Source organism: Kogia breviceps, chromosome 2, assembly GCF_026419965.1.
Source record: "Kogia breviceps isolate mKogBre1 chromosome 2, mKogBre1 haplotype 1, whole genome shotgun sequence".
Lineage (NCBI taxonomy): Eukaryota > Metazoa > Chordata > Mammalia > Artiodactyla > Physeteridae > Kogia > Kogia breviceps.
The window spans coordinates 98,428,906-98,453,645 of record NC_081311.1 but is presented as its reverse complement, the minus strand read 5'-3'; the positions used below and the strand labels follow the sequence as shown (position 1 = coordinate 98,453,645).

General features: G+C 33.0%; 1 protein-coding gene across 5 annotated transcripts in view; it reads left to right on the top strand.

The window, feature by feature from the left end:
• Window positions 1-24,740, top strand: part of DPP10 (dipeptidyl peptidase like 10) — a 1,329,914-nt gene that overhangs the window by 1,294,769 nt on the left and 10,405 nt on the right. For all 5 annotated transcript variants that reach the window (XM_067025881.1, XM_059052403.2, XM_067025884.1 and 2 more), the window contains 2 exons: window positions 8,669-8,863; window positions 9,564-9,618. In XM_067025881.1, coding sequence (XP_066881982.1) covers window positions 8,669-8,863; window positions 9,564-9,618 — 250 coding nt within the window. The remainder of the gene's footprint in view (window positions 1-8,668; window positions 8,864-9,563; window positions 9,619-24,740) is intronic.

Sequence of the window (24,740 nt, the reverse complement as noted above, 5' to 3'; positions counted from 1 at the left end):
CTCAATGTTACACTCACAACATTCTCATGCTGCATTGTATTCTACTTTAGAAAATGAAGGGAGTTCTCTGGGGGTCTAGTGGTTAGCACTCTGGCACTTTCACTGCCTTGGCCCCGGGGTTCAACCCATGTTTGGGGCACTAAGATCCCACAAGCCGTGCAGCACACACACACACACACACAAAATGGAAAATGAAGAAATACGAGATTGTTGTGAAGATTGCCATCAGCTTCTCATTTTAATATACACATACGTAGTTCTATTTCTTTTGGAATATACCCATATTCCTTAAGCCAGCATGTAGAATATTTTCCATTATAATATCTAAAGCAGAGCTTTTGCATAAAAGATTTACATAACAATTATATTCACATAAAGAATTAGGTAGAGTCTCCTGTTCTCGATCTGTTTATACAATGTGCTAAACTGTCTTTTGACAGTGAGTGACTTAGGTGTCAATGTCTCAAAGGCCAGGATGAAGCGCTTTCTAGCTCAGTGATTACACAGCCATCCCCAGAAACTGAAAATAAAGGTCAACAAACCCCTTTCTCCTTCGACCTCCTCAACCACTCTTTTAGAAATTACCCCAAATGGAAACTGGCCAACAAATAAGAATTCATGTAGTAAGACTTCGACGGTAGCGATGATTAGGAGATTGGAACTTCCATTTTATTGCACAATTTCTGTCTACAAGACATCCCGGAGACCCTTTTCTGTTGGTTCTCTTATGATAATTTTATGTGCTTTCTAAGATGTTTATCCCGAGGTTAATTTTATGTGGATAACACTAACAGTCCATTTTGGGGTTTTGTAGTTGGCTCATTAATATCCATGCTGTTTAACATTTCAACCTGTGTTCCAATAAGCTCTTCATTCCTATATCAATATAAATAACTTGATTTAAAGAACTGAATTCTGTTTTTTTTCATTGCTCTAATGATAGTTTTATGCAGTTTTTATATCATGCTAAGGAACAGTCTCTAGCTTCTATTCAAGAGAAATCAAAGAGCAAAATAGAATTGAATTTCCTTCCAGACAAGGAAGAATGCCTTTATCAGACAGAAATTGACCCTGATATGTGGAAGGCTATTCTACTAAAAATCAGAGGAAAAGAAGAGAAGTGAGAAGAGCTGTAGGGTAAGGATGAAAAAGGATGCAGTTTTATTAACACAAAATACCCCCCCAAATTTGAGATCAAATTTTGATCAAGAAAAAACATTAAATTTATAGTCTGAGCAGCTTCTTGAATATAAAGAAAACTTATTGAAAAAAAAAAATGCCTCAAAAAAAAAAAAGACCTAATATGTATGTCATAAGTTCTATAAATCAGAAAGGTATACGAGGGTAACATTCTCATTTTAGTGGTTCCAGAAGAAGTATATATCTGTGGAAACAAAAGGAAGAATTTACACATACAGAGACACACAAATTACACTCAGATGCATAATCACATGTGACTATGTGTAGAAAGAAATCAATTACACAGAAAAAAACAAATACATACATATTCATTCATTCATTCTAAGTTAACTGTAAGACCCACCCACTGTGAAAAGTAGAACACTTTTACTGCAACTGAATTTTTCATCCTTTGGACTGAGCCAAATAAGAAAAACTTGATTTTTATAATATAAAAGCTCAGGACTTATCACTGTAGAGTTGCCTAGGGATGGCCAGGTTTGGGAGCTCAGCTTCCTTGAGAGGAATGGAAGATGAAACAGTCAAGTCCCATAGCACTGACCAGAATATTGGGTTAATAATATTTAACAAACTACAAACTGGACACTTTGCTAAGCAATTTATATATATATTATTTTATTTAATATTTACCATAACTCTACTAGGTAGACACTATTATTATCATCTCCCACACCAAAGCAAACTTAGGCACAGGGAAGGGAAGGCACTTGTCTAAAGCCACTGGGCCTGGGCTCAAGTCATTTTGGTTTTACCAACGTATCATCTGTACCCTTTTCATGATAACACTCTCACATCACTGTAAGGTTCAGGTCATTAATATAGGCAATATTTTCTAAAAAGTTTAGCACGGGAAAGATCTATGAATGCAAGTATATGAACACAGGTAATGGAGGATAACACAATTCGAGAATTTGTTTGATAAGCCTAACTTTCTATGTATTATCAGGTAGACCACAGGGTCTGGTTAGAGGCATAAATAAACTTGTCCATATCAAACGCTTCCCTAGTTGTAACTCTGTGGAAATTAATTCAGCCAAAAATTATATGTAAACAAACCAGGGAGCAGAAATTTGCAGGTTATATTATATTATAATATTCCTAATGGAAGAAGATGGGGATGTGAACAAGAAACTGTTCTCTGACAGAAAAAAAAGAATGTTATTTCTTATATGATGTAGTAAATATATGAGAAAACTCATTCCACCAATCTGCATGTAGGACAATCCTTCCATGAAAGGGAATTCTATGGATAATAGATGAGAAATAGAAGGAATTGGCCAAGAAGCTCTTGACCAATGTGTGTATCTGCATGTATTGATATATTTTGCTTGAAACAGGAGAAATTTCATTAGCTTTTAGATGTACTTATGTTATAACTGAGTCATTGCTGACTATAAATTTTTATAAATTTCAGATTAAGACAAAACAAATATTGTTTCACTCTACTCATGTCAAACTCATGTTCTATTGTGAAATGAGTTCTCTCCTAAAGAACAAAATCAAAAGTGCTGACAATTTATTTTCCTTAAGAATGTACTGTGATGCAGCTCTCTGCAGCATCAGTTTCTTTTCCCTTATCTGGCCTTTCATTCTGTTTGTCACCCTTCTTTTCACACTCTAGTTTACTGTATCTAAAATAAAATTGCAACACAGCTCTCCCTGAGTCTAGCTCTTATCTAGCACTTAGGCAGCTGAAGTTGATCTATTCTAAGACTAAAAAGAGCAAAGAACCAAGATCACAACAAGCAATTTTCTCTGTCCCCTCCTTCCACAACCCAATAGACACAGATACCCAGCTATAGTATAGCAGTTTTGAAATTCTGCCGTGTAGGAAACAAAAAAACATTCTGCCATTCAATAGATCACTCATGGAAAGTTCTCTCACTGGTAAATATTTTCCTTCTGTTTATCTAGCCAAAGGTTTCGTGGTAAGGAAAAGGCTTTTAAAAATGTACTCTACGTGATCTTAACTATTTACAACACATTATTCTATAATGAAAACAATAAATGAAGATAAAAAGAGCATATAATAATTGCCAGAGTAACTCAGCATATTGGTAACAAAGTCAAAATCTATCTCTTCTCAGCATAAATTCAGCTCTTTTCATGAATTTAAATAGCATTTTGTGAACCTGACCAAACGTACTCTGAACAAATGTCTTCACTTTTATTCAGTTTTTGACATAGATGATGTTTTGTTATGTCATAAACAAGTGGCTTGTTTATCATTTTAAAGGTCTATTGAATTTTGTGTGTTTTGCTCAGCCTTTATTTCATGATTTGCTTATATCGTGTTCTCTTCATCCACGCAGAGACATTGAGTGTTCAAGGTATTAAAACAGATGTGAACTCTATCCTCAAAGCCTTCACTTCTAAGAAAAGTTTAGTCTTAATTTGATTTTGCTGCCTGTGTTAGGAAGTGGACACATTTCATATCGCTGTGACCTTTTCACTGCTTAAAATACATGGCATTGTTCTTTTCATACAACCCTCAACAAAATTGTGTGTCCCTATTCTCAACCTTGAAACACTGTTCTTTATATGTCCCCAGAGATTTCTGAGACAGAGAGAGTAAAGCAAAACCATATCAAAAAAAGGATGAGGCAGACACTCAGAGAAAAACAAAGAGGAGGCACATGAATGGGAGCTCACCAATTCTGCATGGCCAATACATACACAAGTTGTGATACCCATTTATTATATGACGGATGACTTGGTTTACAGTACATTCCTTGTGGTCATCTCTACAGCCATGTATCTTTTCCTACTTCATCAAATAAGTAATATTTTCTTGCCTTTATTTGTTGAAAAAAACTTCTGGTGAACACTTTGTGAAAAATCTCCCCCTTACTTCTGCAAGTCTCTGGCTTGTTCCTTATACGGGCAGTGCTTACCATCATAATCCGTGTTCTTTTATAATTGATATTGAAATAGATATGCCTGTATTCTGCACCAAAAAAGAAAGAACAACACACCCAACTAGACAGAGAAATGTGTTAAAATTATTGGCTGATAATAGATTATAACATTTTGTGTTCTAACATTGAAAGCAGGTGAAGCAGAGCAAATGAATGAAATTGTATTTTTTTCCTGGGTATTGCAAGCATGAGTAAGGAATTGAGTTTTTGCTTTGAAAAATCTACAATCACTTATTAATCATGTTTGGAAAATGTGCCTTATTTTTAACTATTTTTTTCTTTTTTTCCTTTTCTTTTTTTTATTGAGGTATAATTGATTTACAGTATTGTGTTTCAGTATTGTGTTTCAGGTATACAGTATTGTGTTTCAGGTATACAGCATAGCGACTCAAGGTTTTTGCCAATTATGTATTATTATAACTTATTGTAAGATATTGGGTATAATTCCCTGTGCTATACAGTAATTCCAGGTTGCTCATCTATTTTATGTATGTTAGTTTCTATCTGTTAATCCCATACTTCTAATTTGTCCCTCCCTCTCTCTGCCCTTTAGTAATCGTAAGTTTGTTTTCTATGTCTGTGAGTCTATTTCTGTTTCATATATAGATATATTTGGTTTTTTTTTTTAGATTCCAAATATAAGTGATATCATATAGGGTTTGTCTTTGTCTAACTTACTTCGCTAAGCATAATATTTTCTAGGTCCAACCACTTTGCTGCAAATGGCAATATTTCATTCTTTTTTATGGCTGAGTAATATTGCATCTTATATAGAAACCACACCTTCTTAAGCCAATCAACTGCTGATGGGCACTTGGGTGGCTTCCATGCCTTGGCTATTGTAAATAGTGCTGCTATGAAAATTGGGTTGCATGTATCTTTTGGAATTATGGTTTTCTTTGGATATATGCCCAGGAGTGGGATTGCTGGATGATATGGTAGTTCTATTTTTAGTTTTCTAAGGAACCTGTATACTATTTTCCATAGTGGCTGCACCAATTTACATTCCCACCAACAGTGTAGGAGGGTTCCCCTTTCTCCACACCTGCTCTGGCATTTGTTATTTATAGACTTTTTAATGATGACCATTCTGACCGGTGTGAGGTGGTACTAGTTGTAGTTTTGATTTACATTTCTCTAATAATTAGTGATGTTGAGCATCTTTTCATGTGCCTATTGGCCATCTGTATGTCTTCTTTGGAAAAATGTCTACTTAAGTCTTTTGCCCATTTTTTGATTGGGTTGTTTTGGTTTGGTTTTTTGAGCTGTTTGTATATTTTGGATATTAACCCCTTGTTGGTCTCATTGTTTGCAAATATTTTCTCTAATTCAGTAGGTTGTGTTTTCATTTTGTTAAAGATTTTCTTTGCTGTGGAGAAGCTTTTAAGCTTGATTAAGTCCCATTTGTTTATTTTTGCTTTTATTTCTTTTGCCTTGAGAGACTGATCTAAGAAAATATTGTTATGATTTATGTCAAAGCGTGTTTCGCTTATGTTCTCTTACAGGAGTTTTATGGTGTCATGTCTTACATTTAGATCTTTAAACAATTTCAGGTTTATTTTTATATATGGTATGAGGGCATATTCTAAATTTCATTGTTTTACATGTAGCTATCCAGCTTTCCCAACATCACACGTCAAAAGACTGTCCTTTCTCAACTGTATATTCTTGCCTACTTTGTTGAAGATTAATTGACTATAGGTGCATAGGTTTATTTCTAGGCTCTCTTGCCTTAGTAACTAACAACACTCTGATAATTGCTCCAAAGGATCTGTTGATTGAACTTTTAAATTTTCTTATGAACCTTTGGTATCTTTGACCATCTAGAAAATGGAAGTCCCCTTGATATAACAGCTCCTACTGCATGGTATATATCTTGATCCATAGGTAATTCTCAATTTAATTTCTGCACAACTGGACAAAATCTTTTATATAATTTTCCATTTTGAGCTATAAGGAAATGTGCTCAGTATAAGTAAAAGTGACTTCAAACAAAAGAGTAATAATAACAGTTTCTATTGTTCAGTAAATCTAATCATAATCTTATATTGCTTACTATATTTCACAAAGTATTTTCAAATACATTATGCCATTTAATGCTTACAAAACACTTTGAGGAAAACAAGACAGTATTTCACCATTATTAAAGATAAGGAAACTGAGTCTTAGTGTTTTAGTATTTTCCCTATCTATGTTCAGAGTGAAATTGGGACTTAAACTGTCATATTTTTACTCAGCTTAAATGTTGAAGTTAATGCTTGTATCTTGTCCTCTGTGAATCATATTCTGTTTTCTAATATTTGCAATAATTCCCCAAGCTTCAAAATACAGGATTTATTAAGCTTTTTAAGTTCCTTCCATTTTAAACTTCACCTGAGTCTACTTTCCCTGAAACTCTCTAATTCAACAAGCATTCTCTATGTTCTCCATGCATCAGAAAGTGTGCCGTGCATGGTGATTCATGCTATTTCTCAAATGGTACACAAGTTACATCAGTATCATCTGGGAATGTGGAAAAAATAGCAATTTCAGACTTCGTTCTGAACTAGGGAATTGGAATTCTAGGCAAAAGCACATGGAAATGTGTAGTAACAATTCCTAATAATCTGATCAAGAGGTAAATGTGCAAAAACTAAAATAGATTAAAAATTAAATTTTAAAAAAGAGATAAAGATGGTAAACACTGTGGAAGGACAAAACAGTTCTATATTTGGAATCACAGGATCACCATTAAATGTGTGATTTAGGAAGGAACGGAGTAGGTCATTATTAAAACCCTTCCGTGGCACAATTTCTTTATTTACAATGTAGGAATAATAATACATTGGAATGCAATAAGCCATGCAATAAGCCATGCGACAGACAACTTCCTCCCCAGAAAGGTTAAATAACTTTTGGTGGTGTATAGTAAATAAGATAAAGGATCTTAAGTGCTTAGATCATAGAAGGCCTTTGTATCAGTTTATTAGGGCTGACATAGCAAAATAACACAGACTAGGTATTTTAAACAACAGAAATTTATTTTCTCACAGTTCTAGAGGCTCAACATCCAAGAGCTAGATGTCAGCAGGCTTTATTTCTTCTGAGACCTCTCCTTGGCTTGCAGGTCATTGCCCTCTTGCTGCCTCTTCCCATGTTCTTTTCTCTGTGCATGCACACCCCTAGGGTCTCTCTGTTGTCCTAATTTCCTCTTGCAAGGACACAGGTTGGATTGGATTAAGGTTCACTCTAATAGCCTCATTTTAACTTAATCACTACCATAAAGGCACTATCTCCAAATACAGTCAGATTCTGAGATAGTGGACATTGGAGATTCAACATATGGATTTTGAGAGACACAATTCGTTCCATAACAACATTCAATAAATTTTAGTTGTCTGACATTTTGCCCTATTCCCTACCTCATCCTTTACCCATCTCATTGGTCCCACACAACCTCTGTATCTGCTCAGTTCTATTTGCTGCCCAGAAGTTATTTCCTTTAGCAAACCTGATAACCTAAAAGCTTGTTAATGATGATTAGTTTGTGTATTGGTATATTTTAGTGCTTCAAAGCAACATATTTGCATAAACTTGAAGGCAAGTTTGGTGTCTTCACAGGAGAGTGAGTAGGGTGAAGATTTCTAGTATGCAGCCCAACTAAAAATGGAGATCTTTTCAGAGAGTTAGATGTTTTGTTACTCTTAAAATCTATCACATGGACCACTGTGTTTTTGAACTGTACCTAGGTTTGGACCTAGATAATTTGTGTGATTTTATGAGAGTCTACTTTTTTACCTGTTCTATATTCTGGAAAATAAATTATAAATACCATTGTAGTGTGACATTTTAAAATTGTATCACCTTTTCCCTCTGGAGAGAATGTTCATGATTTATAATTTGTGTTTCCATCTTTACTTTTAGCTTTCAAATTTTTCAAACATATGCATGTCTGCTTCCTTTTCTTGCTGTCAAATTTAGTGATAAAAAAGAATTTTTCCTCACAGTTCACTTAAATTCTTCTTAGTGAGAATTACGTCGCAAAAAAACAATTCAGGAAATATTAATGCAGTATTTCTTTTTGAATCTGATGTGCTTTAGGATCATACATTTCTTGTTAAATTATTATTAAGCTTCCATGACTGATTTCTCTCTGTGTCAGACCCTTTGGCCCTTGTTTACCATCTGCAAAACATTTCTAAAACACACTGTCTGTAAGAAATCCAATAAAGTAGGACCTGTATGTCAACTTGATGATCATTCTTTAGAAATGCCTATGGAAAGTGTGTGCTTTTTTCTTTATTTTTCTCTTTTTAAAATGGGTTAAATAATTTCTCATGAAGAGTTTTAAATTCTGTTTTATATTTTCATTTCATTCAAAGAGCTTTTCATTTGAAAATTTACAAAGGAAAATGACATTTATATTTTCAGGTTTAATATCAAGAATTAGGAGAAATTTTAATAGCCAACATGGGTCTTTTCCATAATTTTTAACCAATAAATGGGAACACTAAAATTTCGACCACATTGTCAGTTGTTCTTGTTTTGGTCAAATGTGTTGGTATTTGCAGGGATGAAGAACCAGGAGGCCAGCTGGTTACCGATAAATTCCATTTTGATTGGGATTCAGTACTTGTTGACACGGGTAACGTCATCACAGCACGGTTTGATGGCAGAGGAAGTGGATTCCAGGGCCTGAAAATTTTGCAGGAGATTCATCGAAGGTTAGGCTCAGTGGAAATAAAGGACCAAATAGCAGCAGTGAAGTAAGTGAATGTACATTTTCTTACCCTTTTTTCTGTAATGAGAAACTAGGTACATGATATATAATATTTAGCATTAGTAAATGCTAAGAGATTTATATTTTAATGATTAAACAATTTTCTAAGTTAATCATAAAGACTATAGTATTTTTTCAAGTATCTTTCACTCTCAGTGACATAATAAAAGAATTATCATACTTCCCCCGCTGGAATTAGAATCCACTTTGGACTTACGGAAATGGGAGAGACCTTAATTAAACTACTATATTATTTATTTACAATAATCCACAATGTCTATTATTGTCCCAGTTAATTACAGTTCTTGAACTTTCACAGATACCTTTCCCACACTGGCATGAAAAAGTGACCTGAGAAAACTAGTAGGTTCTTTAAAACAGTATACAGACATTAGCTAGGATACTGTTAAAATACAGATGTTGATTCAGTAGGCTGGTAATGGGCCCAAGGTTCTGCATTTGTGACAAGCTAACAGGTGTGATACCCAAACTACTGCACCACCACTCTGAGTAGCAAGATTTTGGTATACAGGACCCTTCTACATGAATAGAGCTGCAACCACTAAAGCAGTCTTGTTTGACCTGTTTTGTTCTGTTTTGTTTTGTTTCTTGTTGCTAAGAATGAATTTCTTTGGTTCATTTAACTCAAGAAGATATAGCTATAATTTTTTCTTTTTTCATTTCAGATTTTTACTGAAACAGCCATACATTGACTCAAAAAGATTAAGCATTTTTGGAAAGGTAAATAGTAGAAATATGTGTGTGTACATTATGTGTTTGTATATGTACTTGCATAACTACTTTCCTCATTTTACTATAATTTCTCTGTATTATCCTTTAAAATATAATATGGTGGTTAATATTATATAAATTCAGTTAACTATTAATTCAGCAACTATTTACTGAGTATCTTTAATTGATGCATGGTGTTAGAAATAGAGCAACAATAGGACAAAAAAAAAAGGAATCGTTTTCAGGAAGATTATCTTCTAAAGAGGAGAAAGAGAAAGTAAATGGATAAATGAAAAACATAGTTTCATCTGGTATTAAATCTTATAAGGAAAATAAACCAAGAAAAACTTGACAGATAAAAGATAATTACAGGAAGGGCCAATGTTATTAAATTGAGTGGTCAAGTAAGGCCTCTCTGATTTAAGTGATATTTAGGCTGATACCTAAATAACAAGAGGGAATCAGTCATGCAACTCTATTGAGGGAGCAAGTTCTCCAAAGAAGGAACAAGCACCACAGCCTTGGGGAAGACAACATGGCTTAGAAACTAAAAGGTGACCTGTATATGCACAATTATGTCTTCTGTGCTTAGTGCATGATATTTACTTCCTTTTAAAAAATTTTTATTACAGTATAGTTGATTTACAATGTGGTGTTAGTTTCTGGTGTACAGCAAAGTGATTCAGTTATTCATATATATGTATATATATGTATTCTTTTTCATATTCTTTTCCATTTTGGTTATTTAGAAGATATGGAGTATCGTTCCATGAGGATATTTACTTCTTATAGCAATAATTTTTATGTCAAGTTCAATATCATTTTCACAGTAAGAAATTAGACCCCATATAGATATTTATTGAGCACCTAGTTTATACATATCACTGGGCTAGACATTATAAAGATATTAAGATGACAGGAAAGAGATTTTGTACTATTTTAGTTTAGAGACAAAGGAAATTCTTAGCTTTCATTGATTTAAACAAAATATGTTCTACTATTCATAATGAGCCCAAAGACTCATGACAGCAAGTAACTGGTAGTTTTACTGGGGCATAACTTTAGTGGTGTACACTGACAAGTAGGTCCATGAAAATCTACTTAACACATAGTAAAATATAAAACAACATGCATCACTACCATTCTCCCCCCATTTCAATCTGCAGTGCATCATGTTTTTTGCTATATTTAATTCTTGATGTCAGTAATATTTAAGAGTTCAATAAAAATATTTTGTGAATAATGCTCCTCCCGCATAAGTACAGACAAACAAATAAATAAAAGCCCATCACTAGCAGTAAAGATATTAGTGAAAAAATTAAAATATCTAAGAAAGTGATCATTCCAAAGAAATGAAAATGCTATAATGCATCAACAAATGCATATAGTAAAGTCTTATCAGACGCTGCAGCATGGATGACCTTGAAGACATGTGCTTGGTGAAGTGAGCCAGTTACAGAGGGACAAATACTGTTTTATTCAACTTACATAAAATATCTAGAGTAGTCAAGTTCATGGTGGTTGCCAAGGCTGGAGGGAGGAAAAAGTAAAGTTGTTGTTTAATGGGTGTAGCATTTCAGATTAATGTGGATACACTTGACACGACTAAGCACTTAAAAGTGGTTAAGATGATAAATTTTACATTATGTGTTTCTTACCACAGCAAAAGATGCATATAGTAGAGAACATTTTACCCTTTAGTGGTCCTAATATACGTAATAATTTACAAAGAACTTAGAGCTTATGTATTTCATGGCTCTACTTGTATACACATAAATAAGTATAAAAGACCAAATGAGCTATACAAACATTTCTGAATATGGAAATTTAGCAAAGATTCGGAAAGTTGTAAAATGCCTTATGAAGACAGTGAAACATGAACTGGATGTTGAAAATCATTCAGCAAGTAGAAGGCAAGGAGAAGAGTTTCATGTAAACGCACAGTGTCAGTGAGGAGAGCCTGTTTGGAGAACATGAAACAAAATAATTGACTAAAATTAAGGCTCACATAAGGAGGTGATAGTTGACAGCACTGAGAGGAAGGCTGGGCATAGATCTTAGTGAGTCCTCCATATAAACTAGAAAATTTAGATGTTCGTCTAGAAACATGGGGAAATAAAACCGGACCCTGCAGATTTAGAATTTCAAAAATCTTATGTTTATCATTGTATTAGGGGCTGTAGCATTGTATTAGGGGACTGCTGAGTCTCAGGCAACTTACTTTGGCAATCTGAATATAGGATAGACTGACATAGGATATAAACAAACAAAAACATAACTAGATTTATTTTTAACGGAAAAATATTCCATTTCAATTTTTTAAAAATATGCATATCTGTGACTAAGTTATAACTCAGAAGGTGGCTTTCTTAGTATATAAAGGAATGTTGTTAGCTTTAAGACTTAGTAGGTCTTGTGATTTTTTTTTAATGTACTTGTTTTATTTCAGTATCAAATGATGTTATGTTAAACTCATAAAATTTGCTGAGGAATTATGTTCTTTTTTTATTGTTGGGAAAAGCTTGCTCAGAATTGGAGTTAGATTATAAAGTATCTGGGGCTATTGCTTTCTTTGTCAGAAAAAAATTAATTAATGTTTGAATGTATTTAATCAATACAGAACTTACTATGATTTTTCCATTTCTTCTGGAGTCAGTTTTAGTACTTTTTGTTTTTCTTCCAGTTTTATTGAGATAAAATTGACATACAGCACTGTATAAGTTTAAGATGTACAGCGTAATGATTTGACTTACATACATCATGAAATGATTATCACAATAAGCTTAGTGAACAGCCATTATCTCATATAGATATAACATTAAAGAAATAGAAAAAAAATTGTTTTCCTTATGATGAGGACTCAAGATTTACTCTTTTAACAATGTTCATATATAACATACAGCAGTATTAATTATATTTATTATATTGTACATTACACCCCTAGTACTTATTTATCCTATAACTAGAAGTTTCTACCTTTTGACTGCCTTCATCCAGTTCCCCCACTCCCCACCTCTACAATACTACATTAGTTCCTGTTACACAGCATAGTGATTTGATATTTCTGTACATTTCAAAATGATCACCAAGCTAAGTCTAGTTATGATATGTCACCATACAAAGATAATGTGTAATTTCTGACTATATTCCCCACACTGTACATTTTATAACTGTGACTCATTTATTTTGTAACTGGATGTTTGCATCTCTTAATTTGTGTTCTGTACTTTTAAAAGTATTCTTTCCTTTCATATATTGTTCAAGAGCATTCTCAAAGTGTAACATATCCTCTTATTACATATTTAATCCTTTTACTAGTGGTGGCAGTGTCCCATTTGGACTCCCGGGTTGGCTTATTAGTGCCCCTTTCCTCTTGCTGAAGCACCTCTTCTGCTGTGGGCTGCCTGCACTCACTCTTGCCCTTGCTCTTGTCCCCCCTGTCTTCTCCCTTTCATCTCTTCTTCTTTTTCCATGAACCATATTTTGGGCTTAATTTTTCTTCTCTATTTATCTTTGATTTCTATTTCACTAACTACTACTCCTCATGTTATTACGTTTTCTTCTATTTTTTATCCCATATTGTTTTTAAATTACTATGCTGAATGTCTAGCTTATTAGTTTTTAGCATTCTTCCTTTCAAATATAAGCCTTTGAGTTATGAAATCCCTTTGCAATACCCCCTTAGGTACTTCCCACTGGTACTAGTGCAGTACTCTTAAAATTTAATGTATGTATTTCTCAATTTCCAGGGCAAGTATGCCCTCTGAATTGTTTTTATTATTTTTATTCCAATATTTTTATAGGAGTTTTGGTAACTTTCTATAATTGACTTTGATTATAACTGAACTGTGATCATAGAATTGACTAGAATAACAGAAATCCTTTGAAACCTCAGTTGATTCATGACTTAGGAAAGGAATGATTTATAAAACTTTCACCTCTGCTTAAAAGATTTAGTGTTACATATATGCCCGTTTAATCAAACTTGCCCATCATGATGTTCAAATCATAAACTTACTTTATGATTTATTTTGTCTCTAATTTACAAGAAAGCTGTATTAAAATGTTACATTATAATGGTGAATTATTCAGTTTCTCTTTAGTAGGTTAATTTAGTCTTTATATTTTAAGACTATTTTTATTCATTCCCTCCAAGTTCAGATTATTATATCTTCTCAGAGAACTGAATCTTTTATTGTTTTTTACCAATCCAGTTTATTTCTATTAATTTTTTGCTTTATGGATTTTTAAAAAATATTAAAATTACAATACCAGCATTCTTTTGACTTGTACACATTGTTTTTGCTTTTCTATGTTATCATTTTCAAACTTCATCCTCACAATTTAGGTATTTGAAGATTACATTTATTTATATAAATTGTGATTACTGATACATTTAAATGTTATAGTTTTCATTATTTCTGCCTACTGTCTTATTTGTTCTATTTTTTTCCTTTCTTCCAGTCATCTTGATTAAGTTGTTTTTCTTCCTTTTTCTAAATATATTTTTTGTTTTGTTGTCTGCTTTTGCAAGGAATTGCCAAACATTTTCCAAAATAGTTATATCATTTTATTTTACCAACTGCTGAGAGTTCCAGGTGCTCTACATCCTTACCAACAGAGTATCATAAGTCTTTTTAATTTAAAAGTTCTCTGATGATTCATAATACTGATCATTTTTTCATGTGTTTATTGACATATATATATATTTTTTAACACAACTGATTTATTGACCATTTATGTTGTGCAACAGATACTTAGGTTTTAAGGTTTACTAAATCAGAGGGAGTGTATTATAGTCACAAACCTGTCCCTCCCTTTTTTCAACTTTTAAATTGAGATACAATTGACATACTAAAAATCATCATTATACAATAATATTGTATCTAGAAATGAGATAGTAGAAGTTCTTTCATCTTGTTCTTTTTCAGAGTTCTTTTGTCTCATCTAGGTATTGTATTTCTTTATAAATTTTAGAATCATCTTTTGTAATTTACAAAATAGACCATGGGGATTTTCATGGGAATTGTATTGAATCTGTAGATCACCGAGGGAGAACTGACATCTAAGAAATATTGACACTTTCATATTTTTTAAGATTTTTTCTTTGATGTTTTATACTTTCTCCAATATGTATATAGTTATGAATATTTTTTTATTAATCATATTTGGGTTTTGATGGGTTCTTTGAATCTGTGCTTTGTCTTCCATCAGTTCCATCAAAATTGGAATTTTACATATGGAATCCTTTAAAGCTTATGTTGCATTTATATTTTTGTATTTGTTTCTGTTTTTCTTTTAATTACACTTATATGGTACATTTGGTCTGCAAACACCAGTGTGGACTTATGGCTCAAATTTTTAGTTAAGGTTAACTTTTTTTTCTTTGATTCAGTATAAGTTCATGATAAGAATTAAAAACAAAATCATTTTCATCAGTCCTTTTGTTCAGCATAATTATCTCTTGTCATCTTTAAACAACCCTTTAGGGGTCTAGCTTTGTGCAGCTCCCTTTAGATCAGGGGTCCTGAACCCCTGGGCCATGGACAGGTACCAGTCCGTGGCCAGTTGGGAACTGGGCTGCACAGCAGGAGGTGAATGGCGGACAAGTGAGCGAAGCTTCATCTGTATTTACAGCTGCTCCTCATTGCTCACATTGCCACCTGAGCTCCACCTCCTGTCAGATCAGCAGTGGCATTAGATTCTCATAGGAGCATGAACCCTACTGTGAACTGTGCATGCAAGGGATCTAGGTTGCATGCTCCTTATGAGAATCTAATGCCTGATAATATGAGGTGGAGCTGAGGCGGTGATGCTAGTGCTGGGGAACGGCTGCAAATACTGATTATCATTAGCAGAGAGGTTTGACTGCACAGAGACCATAATAAATCAATTGCTTGCAGACTCATATCAAAACCCTATCAGTGAGTGGCAGGTGAAAACAAGCTCAGGGCTCCCACTGATTCTGCATTATGGTGAGTTGTATAATTATTTTGTTATATAATTACAATGTAATAATAATAGAAATAAAGTGCATGATAAATGTAATGAACTTGAATCATCCCCAAACCATCTTCCCCACACCCCTGGTCTCTGGAAAAATTGTCTTCCACAAAACCAGTCCCTGGTGCCAAAAAGTTGGAGACCACTGCTTTAGACCTATTGTCTGGAATCTATGCATTTTGTCTACCTCATTCACTGAGTAATCATAACAGAAGGTTAAAATCACTTGCATTTGCAAAACAAACAAACAAACAAACAAAATTGGCTTTATGCTTGTTTACATCTCAGTTTTCCAGTTTTCAGTTAATATCTGGCCTCTGTGGATTCATAACCTTTATGCCAGTTCAATGTTGTATTCAGAATTACTTTTAGTTGTTTAGTTCTCTTTCTCTTTTTTTTAACTACCACTTTGTATTTACTTTTTTGTTTTTGTTTAGTTTTGGTTTTGTTTTCAGTTGAGTCGATTGAGATATCAGTTTCACCAAATACTAGAAATGGAATTGCCACACTTATGTTTTTAACCATCAAAGAGGCTAGAGCAGTGTTCCCTTCTAAGATTACAGGCTGTTAGAATTTAGTGTGAAAAGTGTTATGATTCATTTGAGATATTCCCTCTGAAAAAAGAAAGATGAATGGCAGCAGTACTGCCAGGAATTTACCATCTTTAATCAACTTATTTCCTTCACATTTATCACTACATGATTGAATTTCTGGGTCTTGCTTTTTCTCCTTTTGGTCTAAAATCCATCCTGCTTTTTATGGTCTATATATCTATATCTATATCTGTATCTGTATCTACATCTACCTAGCTAGGTAACTGATTTCATCCATTATAATTGACTTTGTCAGCAGAAATTAAATTTAGTTCGAAGTTTTGAGGTACATTGCACTGTTGGTCTCCATAAAGCTGAAATAGTGAACTCCAAGAAACTGGTCAATATTTTTTATTTTGTGTGTGATTCATTCCAGTTTAATCCTTCAGAATTTGGAAAGCAATTCTAATCTATTATTTCTAACCATGTAAGCTGATTAAGGAATATAGAATTTTTAGTATTTCTAAGAATGTGTTTTGTGTTAAATAATATATATTTCTAGACAATATTCCTACTTATTTTCTATTTATGGAAATATTAAGCCTATAAACACCAAGAAAGCATTGATTAAATAAATACATTCTCTTCTAAAACTATCACTAGTTTTAGATACTAAAGAAACTACTAGAAATGGATATTAGAGAAAAACTCCAGCCAGCATAGAAGATAATGTTTGGCTTTTAATATCCAATTTCATTTCAATATTTCACATGTACTTTGTGGGTAAACAAAATTATACTAAAAAGTTGTAACTATTACCTAAAATGGATCTTAAGGATATTCCAATAGTTATTTATTGTTCTGAATGAGTTTTCTTCAATATAGTTAAGCTGAAATTCTTATTGGTTATAAGTATTCCTTCCACCTTTCTACTTCAGTATTTTTGTTCATGCCTTTTAATTTATTTCTAATAACAGCCTCAAGCCTGCACATTGCTTTTATAATTCTATCTCTTATTAAGCCTCATTCAGAGGTCCTTTTCTCCATAAATTATTCACTAAATCTCTCCCACTTGAAATCATCATTCCCTCCTGTGTACTCAAAGAATACTTTGTCAGTAGCTTCTCATATTCATTATACCATCATGCAATGTTTTATATTTATTTGTATTCTTATTCATTTCTTATTCTTTTTTTTACAGGGTATTTATGTTTATTTGATTTTTTGTTGCAAAGGAATTTGAACTGAACTCATGTCATGCTCTTTCCTTCATCTGGAATTCTCTCTTTCCCACCAGATAGCCAAACCTTATCATTTTGGAGGGGGATACACTGAGTTTCTTGGCTTTCTAGCTTTAGTGTTTCCATCAAATTTGGAAAATGTTCAGTTATTACTTCTTTTTTTCTTTTTTTTTGCTGCCCTCTTTCTCCAGGGATTGCAAATAGGTGTGTAATTAGGCCAGTTGAATTTTTCCCGAAACTCACCAAGACTATATTAATTTAAAAAAAATATTTTTCTCTGTATGCTTCATTTTTGGATATATTGTGCTGCTGTGCCTTCACTATACTCTTCTAGGCAGGAAGCTGTAGCAATCCAAGGGTTGACTTGTTCTCTGTCTTTCAGTGATCACTGTCCTTTGTTGCCCAATGTCCAATGTCTTAATTACTTCTATTTCGTATATTTTGCCCACATTTTTAGTTGTTTCACATGGAAGGGTAAATCTCATTTCTGTTATTCCATTCTTATGGAATTAGAAGTTCCTACATAAAATTAATTTTTATGTTTATTAATCATTTTACAATGTTATTTTTGAATTGTCAACTTATATACATATATACACTTAGTTATATTGGTCTCATATATGTCAATATATGTGTTTTCTTATTGCAATTATGAGATTTTGATGCATTAAAGATAGCAAACTTTTCATATTTGTTTGAAATATTTCTTCAACTTGTTGATTGACTTTCAGTTTTGTTTATGATAATTCAAAAAACTGAAGTGTTAAAGTGTTTTTCTTATCTTTTGGCAAAAACTTTCAAATCCTTTCTCTGGTGATTTCTTCCAGTGATTTTATTTTTTAAAGGTCTCGTTCCTATCAAAATAAGTATTTATTAGATTTTCTCTTTATGTATCTATTTGAGTGGGGCAGAGAGAGGTACATAACACTTGTATGCTGAGGATTTATATATTTGGTTTCAAATAGCTAGTCAGTTTCACAAGCTCCATTGATTGACTAAATCATCCTTAACACTTTGATTATAATGCCACCTGAACAATAAGTTCTCAGATGTTCTTGGATTTATTTCTAGTGTAACCTGCCTATCAGTTCTTAGACTAATCTTATAGTCTTTTAATTATAATATTATGTTTAATAATAATACATTTTAATATTTTAAAATATTTTCCACTCTTTGCTCTTTTCTTTCATAATACCTTTGCTTACCTCTCCTATTTCCTCCACTTTTATAAATTCTCCCAAAATATTCAGCTATAATTTTTTAACTAAAATTTTATTAAAACAATCTTTATTTTTATTTGAGAAGAATTAAAATTTTCAAAAGATGTAGCTTTGATCTGAATCACATAGTACATCTCTTTTATTTAATTCTTATTTTATATTTCTCAGTAGAATTTTATAGTTTTCTTTATGTATGTCAAATATCTTCCCTGCTATCTTTATTTCTAGGTATTGCTTATTATTAGTGCATTTTTAATTTTTATTTTAAGTAGTATGTTTTTGTATTATTTTCTACCTTGTTTGTTGGATAAATGGAAAGCTTATACTATTAGCATATTTAGCTAATATGCTAATACTATAATAACTGACCAACTGTTACTCAATAATCATTCATATGACTTGATTAAAGACTTTGAACCATTTTAGTTTGAATAATTATCCTTAGGACCTAATCTAATTTCATATAATATAATGTCATAATATTAATGTTCACTATACCAAATAATTATATCTAAGTGTTAAATGTAAGAAAACTGCTGAAAGAAATTTTTTCTGACATATTTTTAAAAAATTGATGGCACAAATTAAAAGTAGGTAGCAAAATTTAAAACATTATAAACATTGGGGCTTCCCAGGTGCTGCAGTGGTTGGGAGTCCGCCTGCCAATGCAGGGGACACAGGTTCATGCCCCGGTCCGGGAAGATCCCACATGCCACAGAGCGGCTAGGCCCGTGAGCCATGGCCGCTGAGCCTGCGCATCCGGAGCCTGTGCTCCGCAACGGGAGAGGCCACAACAGTGAGAGGCCCACGTACCACACACACACACACACAAAAGCATTATAAACATCATACAGATATTGCTATGACTACCAGGCCAGTATTGATGGGAATAAAATTAATTCATTTAAAAAACATTTACTGAGTGTATACTTTGTGTCTTGCACTTTCAAGTTGCTAGACCTACAGCAGTCACCAAAACAAACCAAAAAAAAAAAAAAAGTTTATCTTTTATATAACTGTTAACGCAGTGAAGAGAGATAAATGAAAAACAAATAAATGAAAAATAATTAGTAAAGTATATAAAATGTCAGATAATGATATTACAATTAAGAAAAATGAAGCAGAGGCAGAGAGGGGATCAAGAATAAAGATAAGATAGCAATTTTCAATCATTAGAGAGGAACGATTTCACTAGGAGATCATGATTGGTCTAAAACAGGGAAATTTGAGGAGACAAGAGACATGGATATCTGGAGAAGGTAAAACAACTTTAAAAGTGCAATGAATATGGAAGCTTTTTAAAACTTAACCTATGGGGATAGTCCTAAGAGTCTCAACTGGGATAGCCTCATCCACCAGAGGGCAGACAGCAGAAGCAAGAAGAACTACAATCCTGCAGCCTGTGGAACGAAAACCACATTCACAGAAACATAGTCAAAATGCAAAGGCAGAGGACTATGTACCAGTTGAAGGAACAAGATAAAACCCCAGAAAAACAAATATATGAAGTGGTGATAGGCAACCTTCCAGAAAAAGAATTCAAAAGAATGATAGTGAAGATGACCTTGGAAAAAGAATGGAGTCAAAGATCAAGAAGATGCAAGAAATGTGTAACAAACACCTAGAAGAACTAAAGAACAAACAAATACAGATGAATAATACAATAACTGAAATGAAAAATACACTAGAAGGAATCAATAGCAGAATAACTGAGGCAGAAGAAAGGATAAGTAATCTGAAGACAGAATGGTGGAATTCACTGTCATGGAATAGAATAAAGAAAAAAGAATGAAAAGAAAGGAAGAAAGCCTCAGAGCCCTATGGGGCAACATTAAACACACAAACATTCACATTTTAAGGGGTCCCAGAAGGGGAAGAGAAAGAGAAAGGACCTGAGAAAATATTTGTAGAGATTATAGTGGAAAACTTCCCTAACATAGGAAAGGAAATATCCACCCAAGTCCAGGAAGTGCAGAGAGTCTCAGAGCAGGATAAACCCAAGGAGAAACAGACTGAGACACATAGTAATCAAACTGACAAAAATTAAAGACAAAGAAAAATTATTAAAAGCAACAAGGGGAAAATGACAAATAACATACAAGGGAACTCCAATAAGGTTAACAACTGATTTCTCAGCAGAAACTCAACAAGCCAGAAGGGAGGGTCATGATATATTTAGAGTGATGAAAGGGAAGAACCTACAGCCAAGATTACTCTACCCAGCAAGGATTTGATGGAGAAATTAAAACCTTTACAGATAAGCAAAAGCTAAGAGAAAAAAAGCACCACCAAACCAGCTCTACAACAAATGCTAAAGGAACTTCTCTAAGTGGGAAACACAAGAGATGAAAAGGACCTATAAAAACAAACCTAAAACAATTAAGAAAATTATAATAGGAACATACATATCTATAATCACCTTATATGTGAATGGATTAAATGCTCCAACCAGACACAGGCTCACTGAATGGATACAAAAACAAGACCCATATATATGCTGTCTACAAGAGACCCACTTCAGACCTAGGGACACATAAAGACTGAAAGTGAGGGGATAGAAAAAGATATTCCATGCAAATGGAAATCAAAAGAAAGCTGGAGTAGCAATACTCATATCAGATAAAATAGACGTTAAAATAAAGAATGTTACAAGAGACAAGGAAGGACACTACATAATGATCAAGGTATCAATCCAAGAAGAAGATATAACAATTACAAGTATATACACACCCAACATAGGAGCACCTCAATTCATAAGGCACCTGCTAACATCTCTAAAAGAGGAAATCAACAGTAACACAATAATAGTGGGGGACTTTAACACCTCACTTACACCAGTGGACAAATCATCCAGACAGAAAATTAATAAGGAAACAAAAGCTTTAAATGACACAATAGACCAGATAGATTTACTTGATATTTATGGGACATTCCATCCAAAAACAGCAGATTACACTTTCTTCTCAAGTGTGCATGGAACATTCTCCAAGATGGATCACATCTTGGGTCACAAATCAAGCCTCGGTAAATTTAAGAAAATTGAAATAATATCAACCATCTTTTCTTACCACAATGCTATGAGATTAGAAATCAATTACAGCGAAAAAAACACGTAAAAAACAAAAACACATGGAGGCTAAACAATATGTTACTAAATAACCAAGAAATCACTGAAGAAATCAGAGGAAATAAAAGAATACCTAGAGACAAATGACAATAAAAACACGGCGATCCAAAACGTATGGGATACAGAAAAAGCAGTTCTAAGAGGGAAGTTTATAGCGATACAAACCTACCTTAAGAAACAAGAAAAATCTCAAATAAGCAATCTAACCTTACACCTAAAGGAACTAGCGAAGGAAGAACAAACAAAACCCAAAGTTAGTGTAAGGAAATAAGTCATAAAGATCAGAGCAGAAATAAATGAAATAGAAACAAAACAATAGCAAAGATCAATAAAACTAAAAGCTGGTTCTTTGAGAAGATAAACAAAACTTATAAACCTTTAGCCAGAGTCATCAAAAAAAAGAGGGAGAGGACTCAAATCAATAAAATTAGAAATGAAAAAGGAGAAGTTACAATAGACACTGCAGAAATACAAAGCATCCTAAGACACTACAACAAGCAACTCTATGCCAATAAAATGGACAACCTGGAAGAAATGGACAAATGCTTAGAAAGGTATAACCTTCTAAGACTGAACCAGGAAGAAATAGAGAACATGAACAGACCAATCACAAGTAATGAAATTGAAACTGTGATTTAAAATCTTCCAACAAACAAGAGCCCAGGACCAGATGGCTTCACAGGTGAATTCTATCAAACATTTAGAGAAGAGCTAACACCAATCCTTCTCAAACTCTTCCAAAAAATTGCAGAGGAAGGAACACTCCCAAACTCATTCTATGAGGCCACCATCACCCTGATACCAAAACCAGACAAAGATACTACAAAAAAAAAGAAAATTACAGGCCAATATCACTGATGAATATAGATGCAAAAATCCTGAACAAAATATGAGGAAGCAGAACCAACAACCCATTAAAAGCATCATACACCATGATCAAGTGGGATTTATCCCAGGGTTGCAAGGATTCTTCAATATGCTCAAATCATCAGTGTGATACACCATATTAACAAATTGAAGAATCGAAATCATATGATCATCTCAATAAATGCAGAAAAAGCTTTTGACAAAATTCAACACCCATTTATGATAAAAACTCTCCAGAAAGTGGGCATAGAGGGAACCTAACTCAATATAATAAAGTCCATATATGACAAACCCACAGCAAACATCATTCTCAATGGTGAAAAACTGAAAGCATTTCCTCTAAAATCAGGAGCAAGACAAGGATGTCCACTGTTGCCACTATTATTCAACGTAGTTTTGGAAGTCCTAGCCATGGCAATCAGAGAAGAAAAAGAAATAAAATGAATACAAATTGGAAATGAAGAAGTAAAACTGTCACTGTTTGCAGATGACATGATACTATACATAGATTATCCTAAAGATGCCATCAGAAAACTACTAGAGCTAATCAATGAATTTGGTAAAGTTGCAGGATACAAAATTAATGGGCAGAAATCTCTTGCATTACTATACATTGACAATGAAAGATCAGAAAGAGAAATTAATGCAACAATAAATTTTGTTATTCATAACATATTTACAGTATTTTTACTTCAAATTAATTCAGTGTGTATTACAACTGGTGTGGTTCAGAAAGAATCAGACAAATCAAAGGCTGTTGGAGAAACGTTTTTTTTTCAGTTCTGTCAGTATATCTTTTTGACTGCAATCATGAATTCTTGAAAACTATCTCCAAAAGTCACTTAAGTATCTCAAAACCTGGGGCCCATGAAAACATAAGTCCTTAGTAAAATGTTATTACAGATTTCACCCCCTGTTTTTATAGTCTTTCTATCTATTGGATTCAGTTTCTTACACCACAGGTAAAATTTATTTTTTTTAAGAAATAAAATTATCTGTAGTTTAGGTCCATGGAATAAACTTCTAAAACTCTAGATAAATTTGTTAAAATTTTATAAGTAATGCTAAAATGCTTTGCAAGTGGACATGACATAACAATTGTAATGAATGGAACAGTCTGATCACTGAGAAACCAATAAAATGACAACACAACTGAAACATAGCAGCCTATACCAACTATTGACTATTATTGACCTATATCAAATTTAAAATATCCTCTCATTGACAAGAGTCAATATGATGAATCCCAGTTTTTGGTATCTTCCTGATAGATATGAGTTGCTTTGGAAGTTAAAATCACCATTCTATGTCTACTAGAATTTATATCTGATTTCTTATATCTGATTCTAATATCCTTGTGGAATATTATTTTTCCAAGAACTTTTTCATTATCTATTCTTGCATTCAGTGAATAAATATGAAATGATAAAGAGGAAGGAAAGCAATTAAAATTTATTTTAATTCCTGCCAGTGTTGATTTTATTTTAAAAATAGAATTTATTAACTGAAATAAATCAGTTTAAAGCAGTATTTTGAATAAGATTTTTAAATGCTATAGAGAGAATTTTATTCACAAATTTTACTATCATTTAAAGAGTATTTACCTTCATTAATCCCAAATCCTGGATTTTTTTTTTTTTAACAGTAAAATACAATGTCTTATGCAACAGCAATTTACAACCCTTCTTTCACTTAGAATCACATGGAGAGCTCCATGGCCCATTCTCCACATATTGATTCAATTGTTTTTGAGGGCATTGATACATAATTTTTTAAGTTCCACTGGTCAAGAGAATGCTGGCTAAAGCTAGGAAGATATTATGTTGGGAATCTTTATTACATTATTACACAATAAGAACTTTCTATTCAAAATATGGACCAGCAGTATAAACGTCTCCAGGGAGTTCGTTTAAAATGCAAAATCTTGGGCCCTATCCCAGATCTACTGGATTAGAATAGGCATTTTTAACAAGATTCCCAAATAATTTAAAAGAACTTTCAAGTATTGTTCTGGAATCTGTCCCTCCTTTGGAAGACACCATTCTCCTTAGTTCCTGGAGATAATGACTCTGAGAATCATGTGAAACTAAGGTAAAAAAACATTATACCAATTTATTAATTTATATTATTTAAATATGAT